The 20,585-nt window shown below is 38.0% G+C and overlaps 2 protein-coding genes across 10 annotated transcripts in view; both read right to left on the bottom strand.

The window, feature by feature from the left end:
• Positions 1 to 20,279, bottom strand: part of LOC109719355 (chloroplast stem-loop binding protein of 41 kDa a, chloroplastic) — a 55,709-nt gene extending 35,430 nt beyond the window's left edge. The window contains exons 1-2 of the mRNA XM_020245977.1: positions 19,753 to 20,279; positions 19,535 to 19,656 (exon numbers count right to left, since the gene is read on the bottom strand). Of these exons, the coding sequence (XP_020101566.1) occupies positions 19,535 to 19,656; positions 19,753 to 20,145 (515 nt within the window). The 5' untranslated portion in view covers positions 20,146 to 20,279. The remainder of the gene's footprint in view (positions 1 to 19,534; positions 19,657 to 19,752) is intronic.
• On the bottom strand, positions 892 to 17,356 carry LOC109719353 (protein PHOTOPERIOD-INDEPENDENT EARLY FLOWERING 1-like). 9 transcript variants are annotated; one of them, XM_020245972.1, is made up of 24 exons: positions 16,956 to 17,356; positions 16,740 to 16,811; positions 14,907 to 14,967; positions 14,687 to 14,817; positions 13,949 to 14,011; positions 13,723 to 13,830; positions 13,574 to 13,654; positions 13,380 to 13,468; positions 13,099 to 13,241; positions 12,962 to 13,023; positions 12,320 to 12,455; positions 11,236 to 11,317; positions 11,020 to 11,164; positions 10,814 to 10,945; positions 9,667 to 9,705; positions 8,542 to 8,610; positions 7,915 to 7,977; positions 4,811 to 7,820; positions 4,488 to 4,552; positions 4,345 to 4,415; positions 3,849 to 4,082; positions 3,323 to 3,797; positions 2,180 to 2,679; positions 892 to 1,754 (listed from the first exon to the last, which is right to left on the bottom strand). In XM_020245972.1, the coding sequence occupies exons 4-24, from the start codon at positions 14,744 to 14,746 to the stop codon at positions 1,346 to 1,348; spliced, it is 6,036 nt and encodes a 2,011-aa protein (XP_020101561.1). In that variant the 5' UTR covers positions 14,747 to 14,817; positions 14,907 to 14,967; positions 16,740 to 16,811; positions 16,956 to 17,356; the 3' UTR covers positions 892 to 1,345. The 9 variants fall into 9 exon arrangements, with proteins under 9 accessions (XP_020101561.1, XP_020101555.1, XP_020101556.1 ...); XM_020245966.1 differs by having other exon boundaries at positions 3,323 to 4,082; positions 16,956 to 17,105; positions 17,181 to 17,356; XM_020245967.1 differs by having other exon boundaries at positions 3,323 to 4,073.

The following is a 20,585-nucleotide window of genomic DNA, read 5'->3' as shown; positions in this document are numbered from 1 at the left end:
GTATATTACTAAACAACAAGATTAAAACACAGGGAGTCACGCCACGCCATTACGAAAGTATTGCTAAACAAAACTAAATTAATAAATAAATTCACACCTTGAATTTTTGAGCTGTTTCCACAGTTTGCAGCTGCATGATATGAGGAAAATACAATTAAACTGTAACGAGATAGAGCAAAAATGAAAAAGCGAGGATCATGCAGCATGCACCTTGAACAAGGGAAGGGATGATGCAGTGTGGACAGCTCAGCCCCAACAGCTCCCATCGCCCACTCAGGCACAGAAAGGAAACTAAAATTGCCGCTTTCAATAAACTGAACTGGTCATACAACTCAACAAAATACATATTAACTAGGTAAGATGTGATTGACGGCTATTCATGAAACTAGATAAGCATTAAAAAGGCGCACAATAAAATTTCTCAAAATAAATGAAGCAGGTAGCGTGCTACCTTTTTCTCAAAAAAAAAAAAAAAAAAAATCTCAAAATAATTTACTTTCTGTATAACAGCCGACAGCAGTATCTGTCAACTTGCGATGCCTTTGGCGCATCAAGCACCAATACACATCTGTATATATCCCTTTTGTTCAGCCAAAGATTGCTAATTGAATAAAGTTTCTCCTTTTCAACCATAAAAAGCACCAGTAAACACACCGTAATCAACAACAAAAAAAAGAAATAAAAACAAAATACTGAACAGAAAGAATGCATATTTTCAGCAGCAATGACACGGGATCTAGATCCATATATAATTTACTGCTGTTGAGCATACAATTGCGATAGAAATAACTGAGACATGCAAAAGTTGCCATAGCGTATATTTTGAGCATACTCAGCTGTTGACTATTCCTCAGCATGGCTGAGTTCAAAAATACCCTCCCATCATTCCCATCAGTCAAAAAAGTGAAGGAAATTTTTCTTATCAATAATTTAAAAAACTCTTACCTTATCTTTTCCGTCGGCAATCACCCCCGACAAAAATCCCGGGAAAAAACAAGGATTTTCCTGTGGTTAGAATTACAACGTTTTCCCTGAGTACACGGAGGGAAGTTATATTACATCCATCAGAAACTAATCTACCACCACTATACATGAATCTGTAAACACCCAATTCTCCCAGCCATACCTAAGCCTACCCCGCCCTTCTCCGGCCTAATCACATAACCACCCCTCCTGTTTCATCCGCTTGATATGCCCGTCACTACTTAGCGTGACCAAAGTGCACAAACACGCACACGGCCAATAAACAGCTCCATCCTTTGCCGCTCGGCATGAAAGCAAAACGCGGATTTTTCCTCTCTATACTGGTGGCTTTATCACCTGGAAAAACCAAATTCAAGAAATCTCATCCTATGTCTGTGAACTCTGAAACTAATTCCAGCTCCTCGAGGCCAGCAAGGAAACTAGGATCATACTCGTGCTGAACTAAATCTAAACTTCCCATCTCTTCAAGAAGTGAGTTCATTGAAGGTAACAGAGGTTCATCGTTTATGCAGTACCCTGTCGTACTGGTGGAAATTTGTTGGGGTGAAGGAAGGAGGCATTTGCTGACTGAAAACAAACCTTCTTCATGTGATTCAATGGTCTTTTGTACTTTGGATTTTGGAGGTCTAGAGGAATCAAATGCCAACTTGTGCTTGCCCAAAGAGAGGGACTTTGAGCCAGCTCTATATCTAGATACGTCACAAGTGGGGAAAGCTGATGATAACGCCCAAAGAGATCCCTCACCTTCAAAGCAAGCTTCTGATGCCATTCTGCAAAGATGATGGAACAGAGATCATAAAGTACGATGAGGTAGATTAGCTAAAAAATGTGTTGAGACCATTTCATTGGGGTTCAGGCCCACGTAAGGTAAACTGAGTGACCCTGATTAGGGAACATCACACAAAGGCAAATTAACATCCAAATGAGATAGAAAATCAGAGCGTCATCAGCAACCCCAAAGTGGAAAATAAAAAGGTTGAACAACGCTAGGTTGACTTCTAATCCCGATTCTCCCACATTTTCCACGACAATGAACAAAGGACCAATAAAGATGCACTTGTTCAAGCGTCAAGAATATATGGATGATATAGTTTTACCCCATCTCTCATATAATATAAAAGCATGATATACAAACACAATGAACCAAAAACAAAGACAAAGGAAGCAATAGCGGAACTTATATATGAAAGCATACCTGAATCTATTCTCAGCAATTCTACATGAAGATGCTGCTAACAAACATTGTCCAACAGGTTCTTCAGCCTGTTGAAGTTGTTCTTGCCCGCTAACTGAAATGCTGACAGATGGTGGGAAGGCAAAGTCATTATCAGAATTTTCCATAGGGAACTCCAGAGTTAATTCCAGCTGGTTGATGTGAGCCTCCAGCTTGCTTGAAAGAACTACAGGTTCCTCCTGACGTTGCATACTAACATCAGAAAGGGCCATCATTACTAGTCTACTATTTGGTCTAGTATTCATTGGTGTCACGTTTTCTGTAAGTCTTGTGGACTTATTAGGGTCCGAGAGAAGCCTACAAGAATATAAATCACTTCGCAAGCACGGTATGGACTGGTGAAGTTCGAGGGGCCACTTTGCTCTCCATACAGAAGAAAGTATGGCGAAGAAATGTTTCTGGAGAAGCAATTCATTGTCGGGCAGCTCACTAGTCACATTCAGCAAAATCCGTACTTGATCCTGCCAAACTAATTAGTTAACTCACTATATTTTCTCTAACATCGTAATCTATAACGCCTGAAATGTTTTGTACAAAAAGGGTTGCACAAGTAACCAAGTCAATAAGTGAATAACAAGAGCAGGGTGTTTCATAATGCTTTTAGCAATTTAATTTGCACTCATACAATTTCATGGTATACAGAGAGTAATTATTGCCCATTAATAAACTGGTTCTACTTGTGCTCAAATCACTACCAGAAATTATGATCATTTTATCAGCGCGAGTACCATGCAACACTTCCACAGAAATATACTTCAACAAACTGCAAATCAAATGGCAACCCTCCAGATATTGAGATCAACATCTTGGCGAGGCAAATTTATGAAAGATATGGGCTAGCCATGAAACAAAAAACTAATACACAAAAAAGAAAGTCAAGATTCTAACGTAATAATTTGCATCATAAATGCAATTCAAGCCTTAAAAACTGAGAACTAAAGGCAGTGTAAATGGTTAAATAAAGAAAACTTCAGCAATGTAATAGGATTTCACTATCGTGTATAGAAAGGCTATTTTACTATAAATTACAGTTAACAGATATCATAGCAAACCATTCCTATAATTATTGTTATTCAACAGTATAGAACATAGAATGCTAATTACCTCGGTTACTTTTAATAGAGCCTTTCCAGATGCAGAAACCTTTTCCGTGCTGTCCACTGATGAGATGACATGCTTAAAGAACAGCTCTCGAAATCTCTCACAGCAATGGACAGGATGACGAAATCGACCTCTGTAGGACCCACCACCTGGCACGCCATAAAGTATGTCACTCACAAGGCTCCAATGTGTACCATACTCGTGCACAACTGCACACAGTATGGCATCCTCCTGTGTTGACCAAGAATCTGGAGAGCTATCTTTGAACCAAGTATTCCCCTTCTTCCTTAACTTTTCTGGCTTGACCACCATAATTCGTTTTACAGGTAAATATGTAATGGATATTCTGCCCCCCGTCTTGATTTTAGCAACTGGTTTCGGATCAAGATCATTAGCCCCATCTCCCAACTTTGATTCCTTGGCTGCCACCAGTTGCTTAACGGACGACCCACAATCTGCTACAGAAGTGGTCTTAGATACTTTCTTGAGTTTTTTTGAGCTTTTGTTTGGGTTGTTCTCTTCATCAGATGTAAATGTAGGCTTCTTACGCTTCTTTCTAGGAGACGGAGTAGGTGATTCAGCATAAATAACTTCTGGTGAGAGAGCCTTATCATTAGCAAGCTCAGAATCTGATATCGCTTCTTGATGCACAATTTTCGAATCAGATGCTAAAGATCCTTTCTTAAGAGACTTGAATTTCTTCTTTTTCTGCTTCTTTTTTAACTTGGGTTTGCATTCCACAGTTGTCCCAACCCTGTCACAGCTATTAGACTTGTTAGATAATTTTAAGGATGTACTCTAGAGGGGAGAAAAAGAACCACAAAATTAGGAACAGCAGTTTACTAGTGAATTTAGAATCAAAACCAGCATTCAAAAGAAGAAATTGCAATAGAAAGATCATGAGATGAACATAAATTCTCTCACCTGATTCACTATGTTGAAGGGAACTAACATAGATATTCGATATGGTATATAAATGGTTTGAACCCAATATTTGGAAGCAAAACTTTACAAAACTTCCTTACCTCATATCATCACCGCCTTCATCCTCTGCGGCTTTTGCTTCCTGAGCTTCATATTCTAGTTCTTCCATCAACTGCAAATGCAACACCACTTCAGACCACTGCAAGTAGGAAAGAAGGGAAAAAGGAGAAATGCAAGTGCATACCTGACGCTGAGCTAAAGCTTCAACATGTTGGCGGTACGCTGTAGTTGCAAAATCAGAATCCCATCCTAAATAAAAAAATCACATTTCTTAGTCTTTCATTATGATAAAATAGAAGTACAGCCTGACAATGTAAATCTTTCTTTGACATTGCTATACTGAAGTGCGAATTTAGCGCTCTATAAAGAGATAAATGGACATTAACAAGCAGGAATGGTTTAAGCAATTAGTGAAAGATGAGAAAATGACCACACTAATTGCGGACAAAAAAAATCAGAAAGAAAATATTTCAAGGTAAAATTCATACTAGGAAAAAGAATACTTACTCTCATACACTAAGGGTTCCTGGTCTTCATCAATCTCAGCTTCTAGATCCTCCTTAAATTTCTCAATACGATCAAGCTCCCATTCCTCCTCTTCAACATTCACCTGATATTCCATGGCGGATTTATCAATAATCGGATCCCAAAGGTCCAAAAACCGCATGGCATATCTATCAATCGGTCGAAGCTGGTTCTCAAAACATGAACTAGCATGCCCAGCAGCAGCTGCTGCTGCAGCCATCTGCTTAACATCGGCAAGCATGTCGATTTCCTCATCTCCTTCAGCCAAAGCAAGTGCTTTTTCTTCATTTACATTACATCCAGGTTTAGAAACATCCCCCTTCCTTTCCTCATTAAATTTATCATCAAGCTTCGTATCATCCTCATTGACAAGCTCATCATCATCTAACCGTCCAATGGCCTCCTCAGTAAACTCTTGGTTGTCCACAGCCTCTTCCTGCTCTACTTTTTTGAGAGCCATATAATCAACCTCGTCTTCTGCATGCTTTATAGCAGCTTCCACATCAGCATTAGACAATTGCAGCTTTTCCAAACGAAGTGATCCATTCCCAGAAAAGAGTTCGATTGGATCAAGTTTCTTGAAGAACTCTGTGTTATAACTGCCACTTTGTATGACCAAATCATCAAGAGCGCGTTTCTGATTTGCTTTCTTAAGAATATTTTCTTCAATAGTACTCTCACTGATGAGTCTATAGATGTGCACTTCTCGAGTCTGACCTATTCTGTGGCACCTATCTTGAGCTTGTTGATCCATCGCAGGGTTCCAGTCACTATCATAAAAAATAACAGTGTCTGCCCCAACCAGGTTAATTCCCACGCCGCCGCTACGAGTTGATAGGATAAAAAGAAAGATCTTTGGGTTAGTGTTGAAACGCTGCATTAGAGTCTGCCTCTCTTCCGGTTGAGTGGACCCATCTAAACGCATATAAGTATAACCATATAAATTAATGAATGCCTCCAAAACATCAAGCATTTTTGTCATCTGAGTAAATATCAAGGCCCTGTGGCCTTCTGTTTTCAAACGTCTTAGTAAGATAGCAAGCTCCTGCAACTTCCCGCAATCAAACTGTATCAGACGACGATCGGGGAAGTACACTTGCCGGCGGACTATGGCAGGTCTGATGGGGGATAGAAGGGGGGAAAACACTTCATTACATTTTTCTCTATATGATGGTTCGAAGAAAACTGCGGGCTTTCCTTTGCTGCACCAGCAAACGGGCACAGGGGCCCGCGAAGCTGGTATTGCGAACATAAAAGATTCAACAAGATCGAGCATCTTTTGGAAGCGTTCTACCGGTGACAGAACTATCTCTGCCAGTGTCGATGGATATTCCAAATAGCACGAAGGCTTGTTTTTCTTCTCATGAATATCATATGCAGGATGCTGTACAGTGACAAGCTCTCTGAAATTGGTTCCATACATAGGTTTCTTTTGGCAGCGTAACCTATTCCACCATGCAATTGAAGCGGCCCTTTCTTTGTACTCTTTCACTCTTTCCTCCCAAAGAGCTCTTTGAATCTCTTCAAAAATATTGGTCCCATGAAATCTTCTCTTCTGATCATAGTTACCAGGATAGAATGTGTCTTCATCTGTAGCAACACTACTAGGTGAAGCAGCAATTGCAGCAACCTCATTAGCCTCCCATGAAGCCATGTTGAAATCATGTTGGGTAAACACAAGATTCAAGACTCTTAGATCAACCTTGGAAAATAGGCCAGTGGAAAGGATAGTACAAACAGAGGAGCTCAACTGCATATCTATACCAGCCATGTCAAATGAGCTTATAATTGGACGGCCTTCAAATAGATCTGGATGGTTACATACCTTGCGAAGTTGCATGATAATGCTTATCATCCCAAAATAGTTTGTGCTGGCCAGTGTTGCTTGTGTTTCTGAGCTGGCAATAAAATCTTCGTACAGATTCCGCTGCCGTCTAGACAGTCTGCAATAAATAACATGCTCGTGCTTCTTTGGAAGCTGTTTTTCAACGTCCCTTTTCAAACGCCGCAATATAAAAGGACGAAGAACATTATGCAACCGATCAACCACTTCCTTGTTCACCTTCTCTTGGCCCTCCACCATCCCTGAAATCGGTTTACTAAACCAGTCCTTGAATTCCTGATGGGACTGGAATATATGAGGCATGAGGAAATGCATCAGAGACCAAAGTTCCATCAGATCATTCTGCAGCGGTGTTCCAGTCAACAGAATCCGACGCTTTGAATTGAAGTTCAAAAGAGTCTGCCACCTTTGCGATTTCCAATTCTTTATTAGATGAGCCTCATCTAGAATAAGATATTTCCACTTTTTCCGCTTAAATACTTTTGAATCCTGTATAACAAGCCTGTAAGTCGTGATGCACACATGGAATGAGTTGGGCTTTAACCAACCCTGGCGTTTATGCTTCCGTTCCTTTGCACTCCCGAAGTATGTCAAAATTTTGAAAGCAGGGCACCATTTAAGGAATTCAGTTTCCCAGTTAAGCATGACACTTGTTGGGACAACTATGAGGTGGGGCCCCCATATGCCTTTCTCACAAGCGAGGTGGGCAAGGAGAGCAATCGTCATGATCGTCTTTCCTAACCCCATCTCATCAGCTAAAATCCCATTAAGCCTTTTCTCGTACATTGTGACCAGCCAATCCAGCCCAATATGTTGGTATTCACGAAGAGGGTGTTTAAGAAGGAAGGGAAATTTTGTGCGGACTTTCGTAGTTGAGAAGGTGTTGCCAGTTGGTTGTGCTGATCTGGCAGCCGCAGCAGCATCAGCGATTATATCTTCACTCTCTCTTCCCTCCGTTATCTTATCATGATCTACTTCCTCTTCCTCTTTAAAAGCATGTAGTTCTTCACTGGGCCAGGTAGAGTTGTCCTTTTCAGAAGCACTACTGTCCATCATAAGGTTTGCATTCCCATGTTGAATTTCCTGATCTTCATCAGAACTTACAGAAGCACATTCAGATTCTGTTATGCCATCATCCAAATAGCCATCCTAAATATGAAAAAATATATATATATATACATATGTTATTGATTATGTCACTGCAATCAGTTAACTATGTACTTAGGCAAAAGTTGGTTCATACCTTGCTGTACCTCGCAAGGAGCTCTTCTATAGGCATTTCGCTCTCCTTTTGAAGCAACATGATCTGTCGGTTAAAGAAAAAGAGTAGACCACAAGAAGTCATAATATAGATACATACACCCAATAAATAAAAGGAAATTTCAGATTTTTATCAATATCAAAATATGTAGGACAATCTATAAGACTGCACATATGATAAGACTGTCTTAACCATAATAAGCTGAATGAAACTAAAAGAAGCGCAAATGTTGCCACATGAACCTGGATCACCATATTGACGAACAATAGTTACAATATAAATTATGTCACAAGCTCTCTCTAATGTCCTCAAAAGCAAATTTAACATACTATGTTATGTATATGTCTGCATACAGTAGACCACTCTCTAATGCCACGTGTGCACATAATGAACAAGATGCATATCTGCACGAATAGTTAATTAGGGGCAATTGGTTGTTTATTTTGTCTGCATCTTGCAAAGGAAAAAAACATGCGTATTGTAGAGAATATTCATTTCTTATATAGGTTAACAAACACCCTATCATCTGAAGTACCAATCAGTAAAAACAAAGATGGCATAAATTGGCTCTTGAAAAGAATTAGTATCCATAAATATTGGCAACTATACCTCATCCACAGGATTAGCATTATCTTTTTTTGCCAACTCTTCTGCTTCCGATAGTGTTGCCTCGTCATCCTATTAGATACCATCAAATTAAGACAACAATGGAAGATCATATAGACCAAATATAAAATATAAGAATAATAAACTGTCCTTTGGTAGAGAACAAAGGCATGAAAAAGTAACAACAAAGTAAATAGAACTGAGCGGCGGAAGTCAAACATGTCCAATCAATATGTACATGGCTGGAACTAAGAGCTTAACCAGCTTGCAACTCAAATTAACAGTTTCTAGCTATACCCCTTTTTAGTCGTGTAACCCACATGATCAATATGGATTTTAGAGCAGAAACATCTTTAGCATTGTTTACTGGTTATTTCTTGCTCATTTATGCTATTTTCAGGCACGCAAATAGAATCTCAAAGCTATATATGTTCATATCTTGGAATGATTTCAGCACATAGATCATGCTCAACAGAACCTTTGTTGGCTTGGCTTACATAACAGAATAAATCCTTTCAGTGCATAGATTATAATCTTATTCTAAAGTGATCGTTTGCCTCTATCTTACAAATATTTGTTCCCACTCGAAAATGTATATTACGACCCAATTCTAAAGTCAATACTATTGGACATGAACTTACTATACCTTAATACCTAGGCATGTCAAGTATTTCCAAAATTTCCTATTCATCATCTACATATACAAATGTGAATTGACAAAGTGATAGACTTAGTAAGAGCCCGTTTGGGCCAACTCCAGGACACGGTGCTGTTGGATGAAATGTTATTCAAGTATTACTTTAGAAGAAGAATTATATAAAGATTCATTCAAGAGATTCTCTCTACACCAAAAGTAGAAGCACCAAATTGGAACTTCTGCTTTTGGGCCTCCGAATCTCATTTTTTATTGCCGCTGCAGCAGAAACCAGAATATTCTGTTTGCCAAATGCTCTGCTGGAGGTGATAATTGCTGCAAGCCAAAGCAACAAAAGCTGGGCCAAATAGGCACTCAGTTTACGTTGAGATTGTTTAGTGAAAGATATTGTTTCTAGCTTACAATCAAAAGTCAATTCCCAACTTAAGTGGCATGAAGCTCAATACTATAATAAGCTCATATATCAACAATACCTCTCCTTCTTCATCACCAACAATAAAATCTTTATCATCCTGAAAAATGGAAGGTAGGTCATTTACTGGCACATCATCAAAGTAGCAGGAAAATTACATTACAGTGCAACACAAGTTGAACTACAAATGGAACTTCCGTAACAAAAGTGAAGGATTACATATGCAAAACAATAGCATCACAACAGCTGAAAAACAAGCACAAGCGTTTTCGAAAGGACTGTCGAAGAACACATTATATGATATTATTACTTATATCCATGAAAAAAGAAGTTATACTCAATATAACAAAAAGTTAAAGACATGGCCAAACTTGATACACTTCATCGCCAAACTTGATACACTTCATTGCTAAACTAGCCAACACAAGAAAGACTCAACAAGTAGACAAGTCAGCAAGACTGACATATCAAGCAATGAAAAAGTCAACATGTGACTAAGAACAGAAATGTAGAATAAGATCATAGCTCTTCTAACATAATAAGCATTGAAATAGCAAATAAGTTCTAAGGAAGCAAATTATAGTTCTTATAATTAACTCATTGTCTCATACTGCAGCAAGTAAAGCAGTAAAGATAAGGGGCATCTGTTGTTGAACCGGCTCAAGTACTATAACATGTTTAAATTTGCCGCTAATCATGATAATCCTGAAACCAATATAGAAGAACTAGATTACTCATATTTTTATGCAACGAAAATTCTATGCAGAGAACTGAGTAGCATAATCATTGAAGAGTCTGTCTTCTTTGCTACAAATACGAATATAGAGCAGAAACAACAATAAAGCCTTATATAGCAGTTAAGTTCTGTTGGCTTAGTAGTTCCTCGTTCTCCATTCAGTATTAGCTTGAGTAACTTCTCACCCAAATAAAATGGCCGCCATGTCCTTTGTCTCAATTATGAATATGTATATAATAAAGGACATAAGTTTCAAAAGGAGTATCTAGATGATAATGAAAAAATAAAATCACCATATGTGCACACCGTTGAGTAACTGACAGGACTCATTTAAATATATGAGCAAGAACATAGTATGAAAGCAGAACCAACAGAAAAAAGAACAATATGTCCATCAAGGCGATATACATAGGGAGGAGCAAAAATGAATGTAAGCTGCTAGCAAGTATCATGTTTGGGGGAAGATTCTTACTAATCCATCAGCAGAACCAGGGGGAGAACATTCCATATCAGACCAATTGAGAGAATTGGAATGAGATGTAAGTTCTGATTTCACAGCTGTCATCTGGTCATCATGGCAGGATATATTACCATTACTGTCTCTCTGACACAATAATTAAAGTAAATTCAGTCAACATCTATTCACATCCCCTGAGAAGGATACGATGGAATACTTACATATTTAAGCTGAGTGGAATTAAAGGCCGAATGCCTATTCTCAACCCCCAAATCAGAGGAATTCACATCAAGATGACTATCATTCATAAAATGCTCAACAGCATGACTATAACCATTTGCTTGTTTTGAAGAATCTGCAAAGCCACTATAAGAATCAGAATTAATCACTTCTGCAATAAGATATGGCATCAAAATAACTGCGATCATTCAACTTACTATATCTCACCCTTAATCTGATCCTCCTTTAAAATTGGCTTAGCCAACTCTTTACCACCTTCTGGACTGCCTTCCCTGCTAACTGAGAATGTTTAAATTGATCACAACTTAGTGTGAGGTGAAGCAGATAACAAATCATGAGATGGGCACATTGATTTTGACCCAATCAAACCAAGATCACAAAAGCAGGCCCAAATTGCAATTTTAAATGAACCGAATGGTGCATAATAGGATTAGTGGTGGTGGTGGCAGTTTGGCAACATCCACACAGCCCATTGAATCAGTCAGATCCAATCTCAAAGGCTTGATCCAAGTTGGATATGCAGGTCGGATAAGCTTGGTCATTATCATTTGACCAGCTGTTGGTCAGGTCAGGCGAGGTTAAAAATGGTTTCCATCAGAAATTCTGACTTAACTGATCAGGGCAGCCCAGGCCCTTCTCTCATTTAATTTTTTTATGTTCATTTTTCTCTTTTTATACTTACTATACTTTCCTTAGATCCAATCATCCTTCTACAGCCCAATCCAGCTAACGGAAGTAATATGGAAGTTATTTAAGCCAACAATTAACCCGACCAATTTGCCCTCAATGGACAACCCTTGTATCATAGATAACACAAGCTAACCAATCAACACAAATCGCAAAAAATAAAATAAAATAAAATATGGCTAGTATGTAGACCCGTTACTAGATTAGAGAATAGTGGGCACATATATTTATAGAGAGCGTACTTATACAATTAGGACTTCCAAAATCTGAAGATTAACGTTACTAATCCTCTTACTCTTAAACCTATGTTTCTAGCATAGTTTTAGTTCAATTGGACTCAAAGTGGCCAATCAAGAAATCAGTTCGGCCAGATATGACTTGATAAAGCAGAATGCAGTGCTTGGATCTAGTTGGGTGAGACCAAGAATCTAGAAGTTAACAAGTGAAATTTAGTCATCTAAACCCAGAAGTTTCAACTGGAACAGTCCCCAAGCAATATGGAAAAAATGAAACCAAAAGGAACAGAAAGAATGATGACGTGCATATGAATTTGATACAAAACAAAAATGTCCACTGAAAGACCTTGGGATTCACCTGTCTTTCCATTATAGCTCTTAAGAAGCTCCTCAAGTGGAAGATCTGCTTCTGCCTGCAAAGCTTTAAGTTCTTCTCTTCTTTCAGAATCTGTAATTTGAGCCTCATCCTCCTCAATAGTGCGTTCATCATCTTCCTGCAATAGCACCAAAACATATTTCAGCTTCATTATATTCTACTACCAAAGCTAGTCAAAATTTACCTCCATTTTCAGTTTTTAGGAACAGCAAACCTTTTTCAATATGAATTGACAATTTGATAACACATCAGCCATTTAGATAGCTATCAATTATTTTAGCATTTAATCTGACTTATTAATAACTCTTCAAATATTCCAAAGTCCAACATACTGTATTGTACTATTACAAAGTCAATACGCCAATACTAAACAGAAAACAAGAAGTGAACTGTCGCAAAACTGGGAAAAGCAACATGAGTAATTTAGTAAAAGTAACGACATCAGGAGGAATAATAACTGGATAAGACTTGTCCAGCAAGAGTATTAACACCAATTCATTAAAAAAGAGGAAAGAGCAGAAGTAATGGTGTATAATAGATCTCCATATTCTCTTAGTGATGCTAACATAATGCTTTTACCATCTGAGAAAAGGAAAGCTGAGAAAATCTAATGAGATAGCTTACCGTCTCATCTTCTGAATGGGTCTTATAATCATCATCAGTCTCCATATTATTTAGTTCAGCAACTGTATAAGAGCCACAAAGAATTTCAAGTAAATTATGAAGAAACTCGGACTTAGAAAATGAACACAAAAGACTACCATCATTGCCTGCACTTCTTGTAGGACTCTGATTATCACCCTTCTTATTTGAATCAATTGGTTGATTTGCCATAGAATTTACAATCCCCGGTTTGGAAGAATAGGGCATATCAACTAGATTTTCAGCCAACATTGTTGAATATCTAACACAGGATTAGAAAAGAAATTATTAGACAAATCTGTGGTTCAGGTTTAAAAAACAAAAAAAAGAGTCAAATTTAAGAATGAGGACAGAATAAGAAGAACCAGCTTTAACATTAGCCAAATTAAAGGAAAGTTACCTTTCTGTCTGGCCTAAAAGAAAATCAAGTTGTTTATCAAGAGCCTTTTTCTTCTTTTCCTCGAGCTCCAATTGGTACTTATAGAGAACCTACATTGAAGAATTACTTGAAGGGTTATACTTAAAAAGCGTGGCGTCAATCAGGACTGATATAATTAGCTTAATTTTTTAAGTTGAACAAAGAAATGAACTAACCAACTTCTCTATTTTGATCCAGAACTTTTTCACGTCCTTTGAAATATTTGAGGCAACTTTTCTCAGTCGTTGCTCCTCTTCCTAGAACTCAATACGGAAAGGATCAGATTAAGTATGAATAAAAGATGAAAGTTTAAAGATAGTCAAACCTTTTGCTTTTTCTCTCCCCTGGTAGCTTGATCCAAAACACTCTTACTGGCTCGTATAGCAACCCTTTTGGCTTGAGCCAATTTCCATCTTCTCTCCGCCTCAAAGTCCTAAAAGCCAGAAATATAAATATGGCAGAATAACAATGATAAGACCTTCACAATTAATTTATATCAACAGATAAGCAATTTCAGGTAGCAAATATGAACAGAGTTTTCAGGAACTTACTTTTGACAACCAAAGCATCTCTTCCAGAACATGATCCCAATGAGCCTTGGGTCGGGGAGGCTCCTTTGAAATAAATTAAAAAAAGAAAGTGTTAGTGTGAAAACTGCCAAGACAACAAAAGCTTCAACTAATAGTGTAGACTAACAACTTGCAAGATGCGCCCACAAAACAGGGTATTTTCACACAAAAGCATTGCCATACGTATCCTTAAATAATTAAATAGAGTACATGATTAACAACCTCTGAGTCATAATAGAAAAGGTCTACAAGTTAAAAGGCTAAGCTATGTACTTATACATGATTACAGCTAAATGTGCACAAGTACATACAGGAACATCCATAGTAACTCTCACCGGCATCAATGTCTACGAAACATAAAATCAAGAGTCCGTCGTGTCCTCATTCTCAATATTTTAAAGAATGAAAGAACAATGAGTTATATACTCCCAATAGTTAAAGAATAATAGAACAATGAGTTATATATTCCAGGTACATGTAACAATGTTATTTTTTAAAAAAAACCAACGGTCAGTGGATAAGAATGACAAAATGGAACAATGAAACTGCTCAGCACAAACACAATGGAACAGGTAAACATGGTTTTTAATGTCATGCATATTCCAGTTAAGGAGAGAAAATCCCCAGAAAAAACAATCAACAGATTGAAATTCTACAAAAAATGCTCCACCATGAAATTATAGATAATAGAATGTGAATAAGTCTAATGAGAGAAGAAACCTTCTGACGTCTCGGCCGTGTCTCTTGATCTGTCTTCAACCTGGGACCCTTCGAGGCCATAACTGTGCCTTTTTACAGGCACTTATGTCATGATCCAATGTACTTGCAGCAGTAGAAGTGCAGCAAGTGTGCTGAACAAAATAAAGTGCTTACTAGCTCAGAAATAAGTAGATATCCATTTGTCCAGTATTAAATAGCACATGACAGGCAAACAAGATACCTTTGATGTTTTCCATAAACTGCATAATCACCTCAGGTGAGCAGGATCATATGTTTAGGCTCTGGACAAAACCATAAAGAAACATTACATTAACAAGTTCTTTAATCTCTACAAGAAAATTCAACTTCAGAAATAGAAATAGGAGGAAAAGGATAGCATATCGCCAGCATTATTATTGACCTAGTTTAAATTCTCAAAGTTTCTTAAACAGTTGGGGCAAAAGCAGTTTACGAGTCATCCAGCACACAAAGCAAGTTTGAAGAATGCTTTAGAGAAAATCTGATGATACACTTCAATAGCAAGTAATTCAAGCTTGACATGGGTAAGCATTAAGCTCATTTATCATTTCACAGATTCCTGAAGCATTTTTTCCTTAATTCAGCAGAGGAGCAGAAAATTAGAAATAACGTAGATCGGCAAAAACAGCCTAATTCCTTAAAAGCACACGTCCTCCAATTAATATTACCGTCAGCACGCACTTCACAAGTTACGTATGGATGCGATCATCATCCTCTCCTTTCTTAAATATTGAAACTTGAATAAACAGTCTCTCACTGGCACATTACACTGTCCAGTTGATATTGTCAATAGATATCTTTATCTCAAGTTACTTTTCTCAACAATACTAAGGACCTATTTGGTCGGGCTTTTCGGCTACAATGTGCTTTGCATTGCAGTCATCAGCTCGCTGGCTAATAGCTTTCACCCATGGAGCGTCCTGCCACCACAAAAATCATAACCCAGGCCATAGATGCCTTGAGTTTTCTAATGTGCTGTCTCATGGCTGCCAATTTTCCGGCCAATAAAGCATAGTACAATATTTGGTCGTAGTCACATATGATTTCTTTTTAAACTAAAGGATATTCAATAAAAACAAAAATGCAGAACAAAAGCTTTCTCAGCCTTAAGCAGCATTCTTAAAGTTATGCCGTATTCAACTTGATCCTCTAATAAACTACCTGGTCCAAGATAATTGAAATGATAACTTTAGTAAACCTTTATGGAATATAAAAATCAAGTTCAATGGTCATGTCTTGCATGATCTTGGAAAATGTAGCATAAGCCATGCTTCGGCACTCAGATTAACTTTGTCGTAACTAATAACGCACTTATCTCACCTCTACCACTCTCAGATTTGGCATGTATAATGATGAAAGATCCTGATAAACTACCCCCCCAAAAAAAACTGATGCAGAGCATACTATAGATTTTATTAAAGTAGGGACCTACATATGAGCCTAACAAAAACAGCTCTAGAATTACTTATTACGAACTCCATGCTGAGGTATTACTAGAATAATCCAATAAAATGTTCAAACTCTGTCCTAATTCTAATGCACTTATACACAGCAAATGGAATGCAATGACTATATTCAAGTGTGCATATAAACACCCCGAGTTGACCTTTACATGGTGCAAAATTAGGCAATCGCATAGTTTTGCGGAGTCAAAACAAAGAATTTAAGAACTGGATGTGTGCACGAAGCAAGAATTTAAGCAGGAATTTGAACCAAGAAGCTTGTACGTTATTACAACTCTAGAATTTAAGTATGCATGACCACTTAACACAACAGAGAGAAACATACATTTAGAAACATTAAAAAATAAAGGTACAAGAAAGAAAAGTGGTAGTATCTAAATAGACGAGATATGCAATAGATGGAAAAAGAAGTGCCCTTTAATTCATCTAAAACAAATAAAATATGTGGTGAATAAAGAACAATAGTTCGTAATAAATTCCTGCAAACGTTCCGTGAAGGAAAGGGTGCAACTTTTCTAGATGGCACGAAGAAAAGAAGAACGTCGAGTAAAAAAAGTATGACCAAAATGTACCTGAAACATATGAACCGTTGTAACAGCTGATTCTTGAAAACGCCGCGAAGGATGACTCCCACTCCAGATACACTGCACATTGCTTCGTAGTGTAAGGATGGGGCAATACATTATGAATCAAAATCATACAACCATCTAATCACCCACAAAATAGAAAATATACAAAGTGATCGGGAAGAAGATGGTTAAGTAAAAGTTCATGAGGACGATTCATACGATTAAGAAACTAGTTGATTTGGAACAGCGAATCCCTCCACCCGTCGCGTTCGTGCGTTCTCGCGTACGAGAGATAGGGCAAGCTTAGGGTACGGGTCTCACCTTCTCCCTCTCCGTCTTCTTCTCCTTCCTTTCTCTTCTCTTCTTGATCTAGGATCAGGGTAAATGAGGTCCAATAGCGCAGTGTAGCTCCGATTAGGGTTAAGGAAACCAGAAATCGCCGACCTGTGAGCATCCAAATCCCACGGCGTAGGGAGGCAGCGGCGTCCTCCAGCTCCGGTAGCCTCCGGCGAGTTCTTGGAGCGGCGGAGGTCGCCGGCGAGGAGTTCTTGGAGGGGCGAGGAGCAAGATGAAGTGAGGCGAGGACGCTGCGGGGTTAGGGCTCGATCCCTCGATCGGGATTTTTGCGTCTTTAACTCTCCCACATATCAAGTGACAAAACTACCCTTCTATGTATGCAGTACATAGTTCCCGTGCCCAAGGGTTATGCGTCATTTTATAACGGCTAAGATCTAAATCGGATAATCCGCATAATTAACGGGTGCGGGTGTTTTATCCGTTATACATAAAAACTCAAAATCCGACATTCGGTTTCGGGTCGGGTTGCTGTTCTGTACATCCGCATCCCGGGTTTACCAGGTGTTAGCCGCGCATGTGACTATTTGTCTTTTTTGTTTGAGCTTTAAAATTATACATAAGCACCAAAATAGTTCATCATTCGTATAACCAATAAATTTTTTTTTTTTTTTACGCTTTAAACATTTGCAGTTTTATTATAAAATTTATCCTCACCTTGACTCTTGAATCGGGATAGTCACCTGATACTCGATTTTGAGTTAGGCCATATGGAGAGTACCATTTCTGTTAATTGAAATAAAATTTGAAAGTAATTTTTGAGAAAACAAAAAAGCAAAGAAGAACTACCTGCTGAACATCGGCATTCACTAATACATACTACTAATGTCCGATTGTCTCTAATAAAAAAAGTTGATAGTTGATATTCAAAATTTGAAATTTAAAGTCTAATTAATTTATATTTTTTATGCAAGTAGCAAACTACCCCCTCCCCCTCTCTCTCTCTCTCTAATAGGAAAAAAAAAACATACCTCTAATCCGTTGAGAATCTATTGGATGTTAAACTACTTTTCCCTTCAGCTTTAATTATCTCTATCACAATGTTTAAGTAAAAAATTTCAAATTAAAACTTTTACAATAATTAAAAATATAAATAAAATTATGAGACTAAAAATTAAAGTTTTATTTTAACACTATATATTTAGCGTATTGTAAGTATTTTAATGTGACAATTGCTGCCTATAAAACTAAACGTATATGTGTAAATTTTATACCCCACTCATTTAAAAATTCGAAAAACACTTTTGGAGTTATGATGTTGCTAATATGATAAAATTAATCTTGAGATGGATGAGGTGTAAAATTTTTTATCTATTTTTCAACGGAGTAAAATGTAACGTAAAGAGACTCCTCAAACTGCGCTCTTTTGCAAATAGGAACCGGATCTTTTAATTTTAATGATTGCATTTGCTAAACTTTATCAAATATTTCAATAGATTCCTCTCCTCAAGTGAACTTACTAATTACACTACAATCTTAATCGAATATCATTTATATAATTCTGTAAGGCTTCAAAATATATATGTAAAAAAATTATTTTTTCTCTTTTAGTATTGATAATTAAGTTAGGGGATTGAAGTTTTATATGAAAGAAGCATGTAACGTGCTATTTTTTTCTCAAAATAAAAGTTAGATGATCGAAGAAATGGTTGAACCAAACTTTAATTTTCATTATTTTTTTATACGTTCAAATACAACAAATATTTTTTTTCAATGTTTTGAGGCTTTATAAAATTAGATACATTACATACAACAAAAATAATTATGTATTCGATAATCAATAACTTTAATTAAAAAAAATTATTAAATTATTTGATAAAGGTTAAAAGTTCAAGCGCCCGATTTATAAAAGAGCTAAAATTCAAAAGATCTTTGTATTTTTTTTTTTTTCAGTATACAAATAGCATTTCTCTTTCAATATAGAAAAAATGTATTGCTCAGTCAATCCTCCAGACGTGTTGGGATCCAACTCACGTGCGATCCAACGGATGGTCAACAGCTTCTTCTGGTAGAAAACAAAAATTACTTAACCCAAATAAGGCTCAAATGTCAAATCATGCCTAGTAGCAAGCACACTTTTTTTTTTTTTTTTTTTTTTTGGATATTAAAATATTGGGTGATTCCTTATGCATACTTATTGAAGAGAGTAGGTTACAAAGAGAAACATCATAGAAACACTACAAGCACCTCTGCCATCAAAACAAACAAATATATCCCTCCTGTTCTCAATAAAGAACAAGATAGCAGTGACATGCCCAAGCTCATAAGATCTCGACGAAATCCTAAGGCAATCCAATAAGAGAGAAAAGACACAGTCAAAATCAAGTATGACACATCTTAATTAGAACATTTGGGTTGCCAAAATCAAGTATGAAGCAAAACCATCAGCTCTAGATAGCTAATTTTTTATTAATAAGAGGATGAAAGGCCATGGGCTTACGTACTTCACGGCATCCAAATCTTTGCCATTATTGTCCAACACCACATCAAACGATTCCGCGCCCACAATCTTCCCCACATCCGCAGGATCCCCCCAAACTGTTTTCCCTCCGGCACTCCGCAATTCCTGGAGAATCCAATCAGCCAGCACCATTACACAAAACCCTGGCTAAAAATGAATAGAGGGGAATTTAAAGAGATCAAACATTGTTTTCTTTAATACAGAGAATCTAGTGAACGGGGGCTTCTTCATCTTATCGGAGCTCTCGTCACCGACGGTGAGCACGGTGACCCCATGGCCCGCGGCGAGCAGCTGCTTCGCCAGGTAGAAGCCGATGACTGCGTGGCCGCCGCTGTCGGTGTTGATGATGAGGACGTTCTTCCGCGTCTTCTCCCCGGCCGACGCCGCCGCGGCGACGATGTAGCAAGGGGAAGAGCGGATCAGGAGAGATGAGCGCGTGGACACGGGGGAGATGAGAGAGGGGCGGGTGAGAGGAGAGGAAGAGGAAGCGGAAGCGGAGACGCGAGAGAGGGGAGATAGGAGGAGCGGGAGTCGGGGAGGGGAGCGGAGGGAGAGAGGAGAGAAGACGACGGCGGTGGCGGCGAGAGCAGCCATGGAGAGTGAGGAGATGAGAGCGGTGGCGAGCGGGGGAGATGAGCGAGTGGAAGGCGTGGATTTGCAGACGGCCCAGGATTGTGTTATCCCGAGCGCCCCCACTCGTTTCTTGTATCTGTTTCTGTAACGGTCTCACCGGTACAATTAGCGGTAAGAAGCCCGCCAGAGTTGGTTCTTGGCTTAAAAAAAAAAAAAAAAAAAAAAAAGAAGAAGTCCCCAACTATCTAATTTTTATCTTAATTATCTATCTATATCTATTTATACGTCTCTATTATCCAGCGAAGGAAACTGAGTCAGCAAGCCCTCCTTTGCTTCCTCCGAATGGCATGCTTTTCTCGTCTAATACGGCGGACTCTCCTGCATCTTTTTTTCCATCGTATCCATATAAAATTTACAAATACAATTATTTAACGCAGCCAAAAAGAAAAAACTAATTAGGA

The sequence above is a fragment of the Ananas comosus genome, linkage group 13 (assembly GCF_001540865.1).
Source record: "Ananas comosus cultivar F153 linkage group 13, ASM154086v1, whole genome shotgun sequence".
Lineage (NCBI taxonomy): Eukaryota > Viridiplantae > Streptophyta > Magnoliopsida > Poales > Bromeliaceae > Ananas > Ananas comosus.
Note: the sequence above shows the minus strand (reverse complement) of the source record. Positions and strands in the feature narration are given on the sequence as shown.

Excerpts from the sequence above, each read along its gene's own strand:
- LOC109719353 (XM_020245965.1), bottom strand. The coding sequence starts at position 14,746 with ATGGCCTCGAAGGGTCCCAGGTTGAAGACAGATCAAGAGACACGGCCG. Across the intron at positions 13,469-13,573 it reads GGATCAAAATAGAGAAGTTG|GTTCTCTATAAGTACCAATT; the intron begins GTTAGTTCATTT and ends TCTTCAATGTAG. Across the intron at positions 7,821-7,914 it reads TCCTTGCGAGGTACAGCAAG|GATGGCTATTTGGATGATGG; the intron begins GTATGAACCAAC and ends TTTCATATTTAG.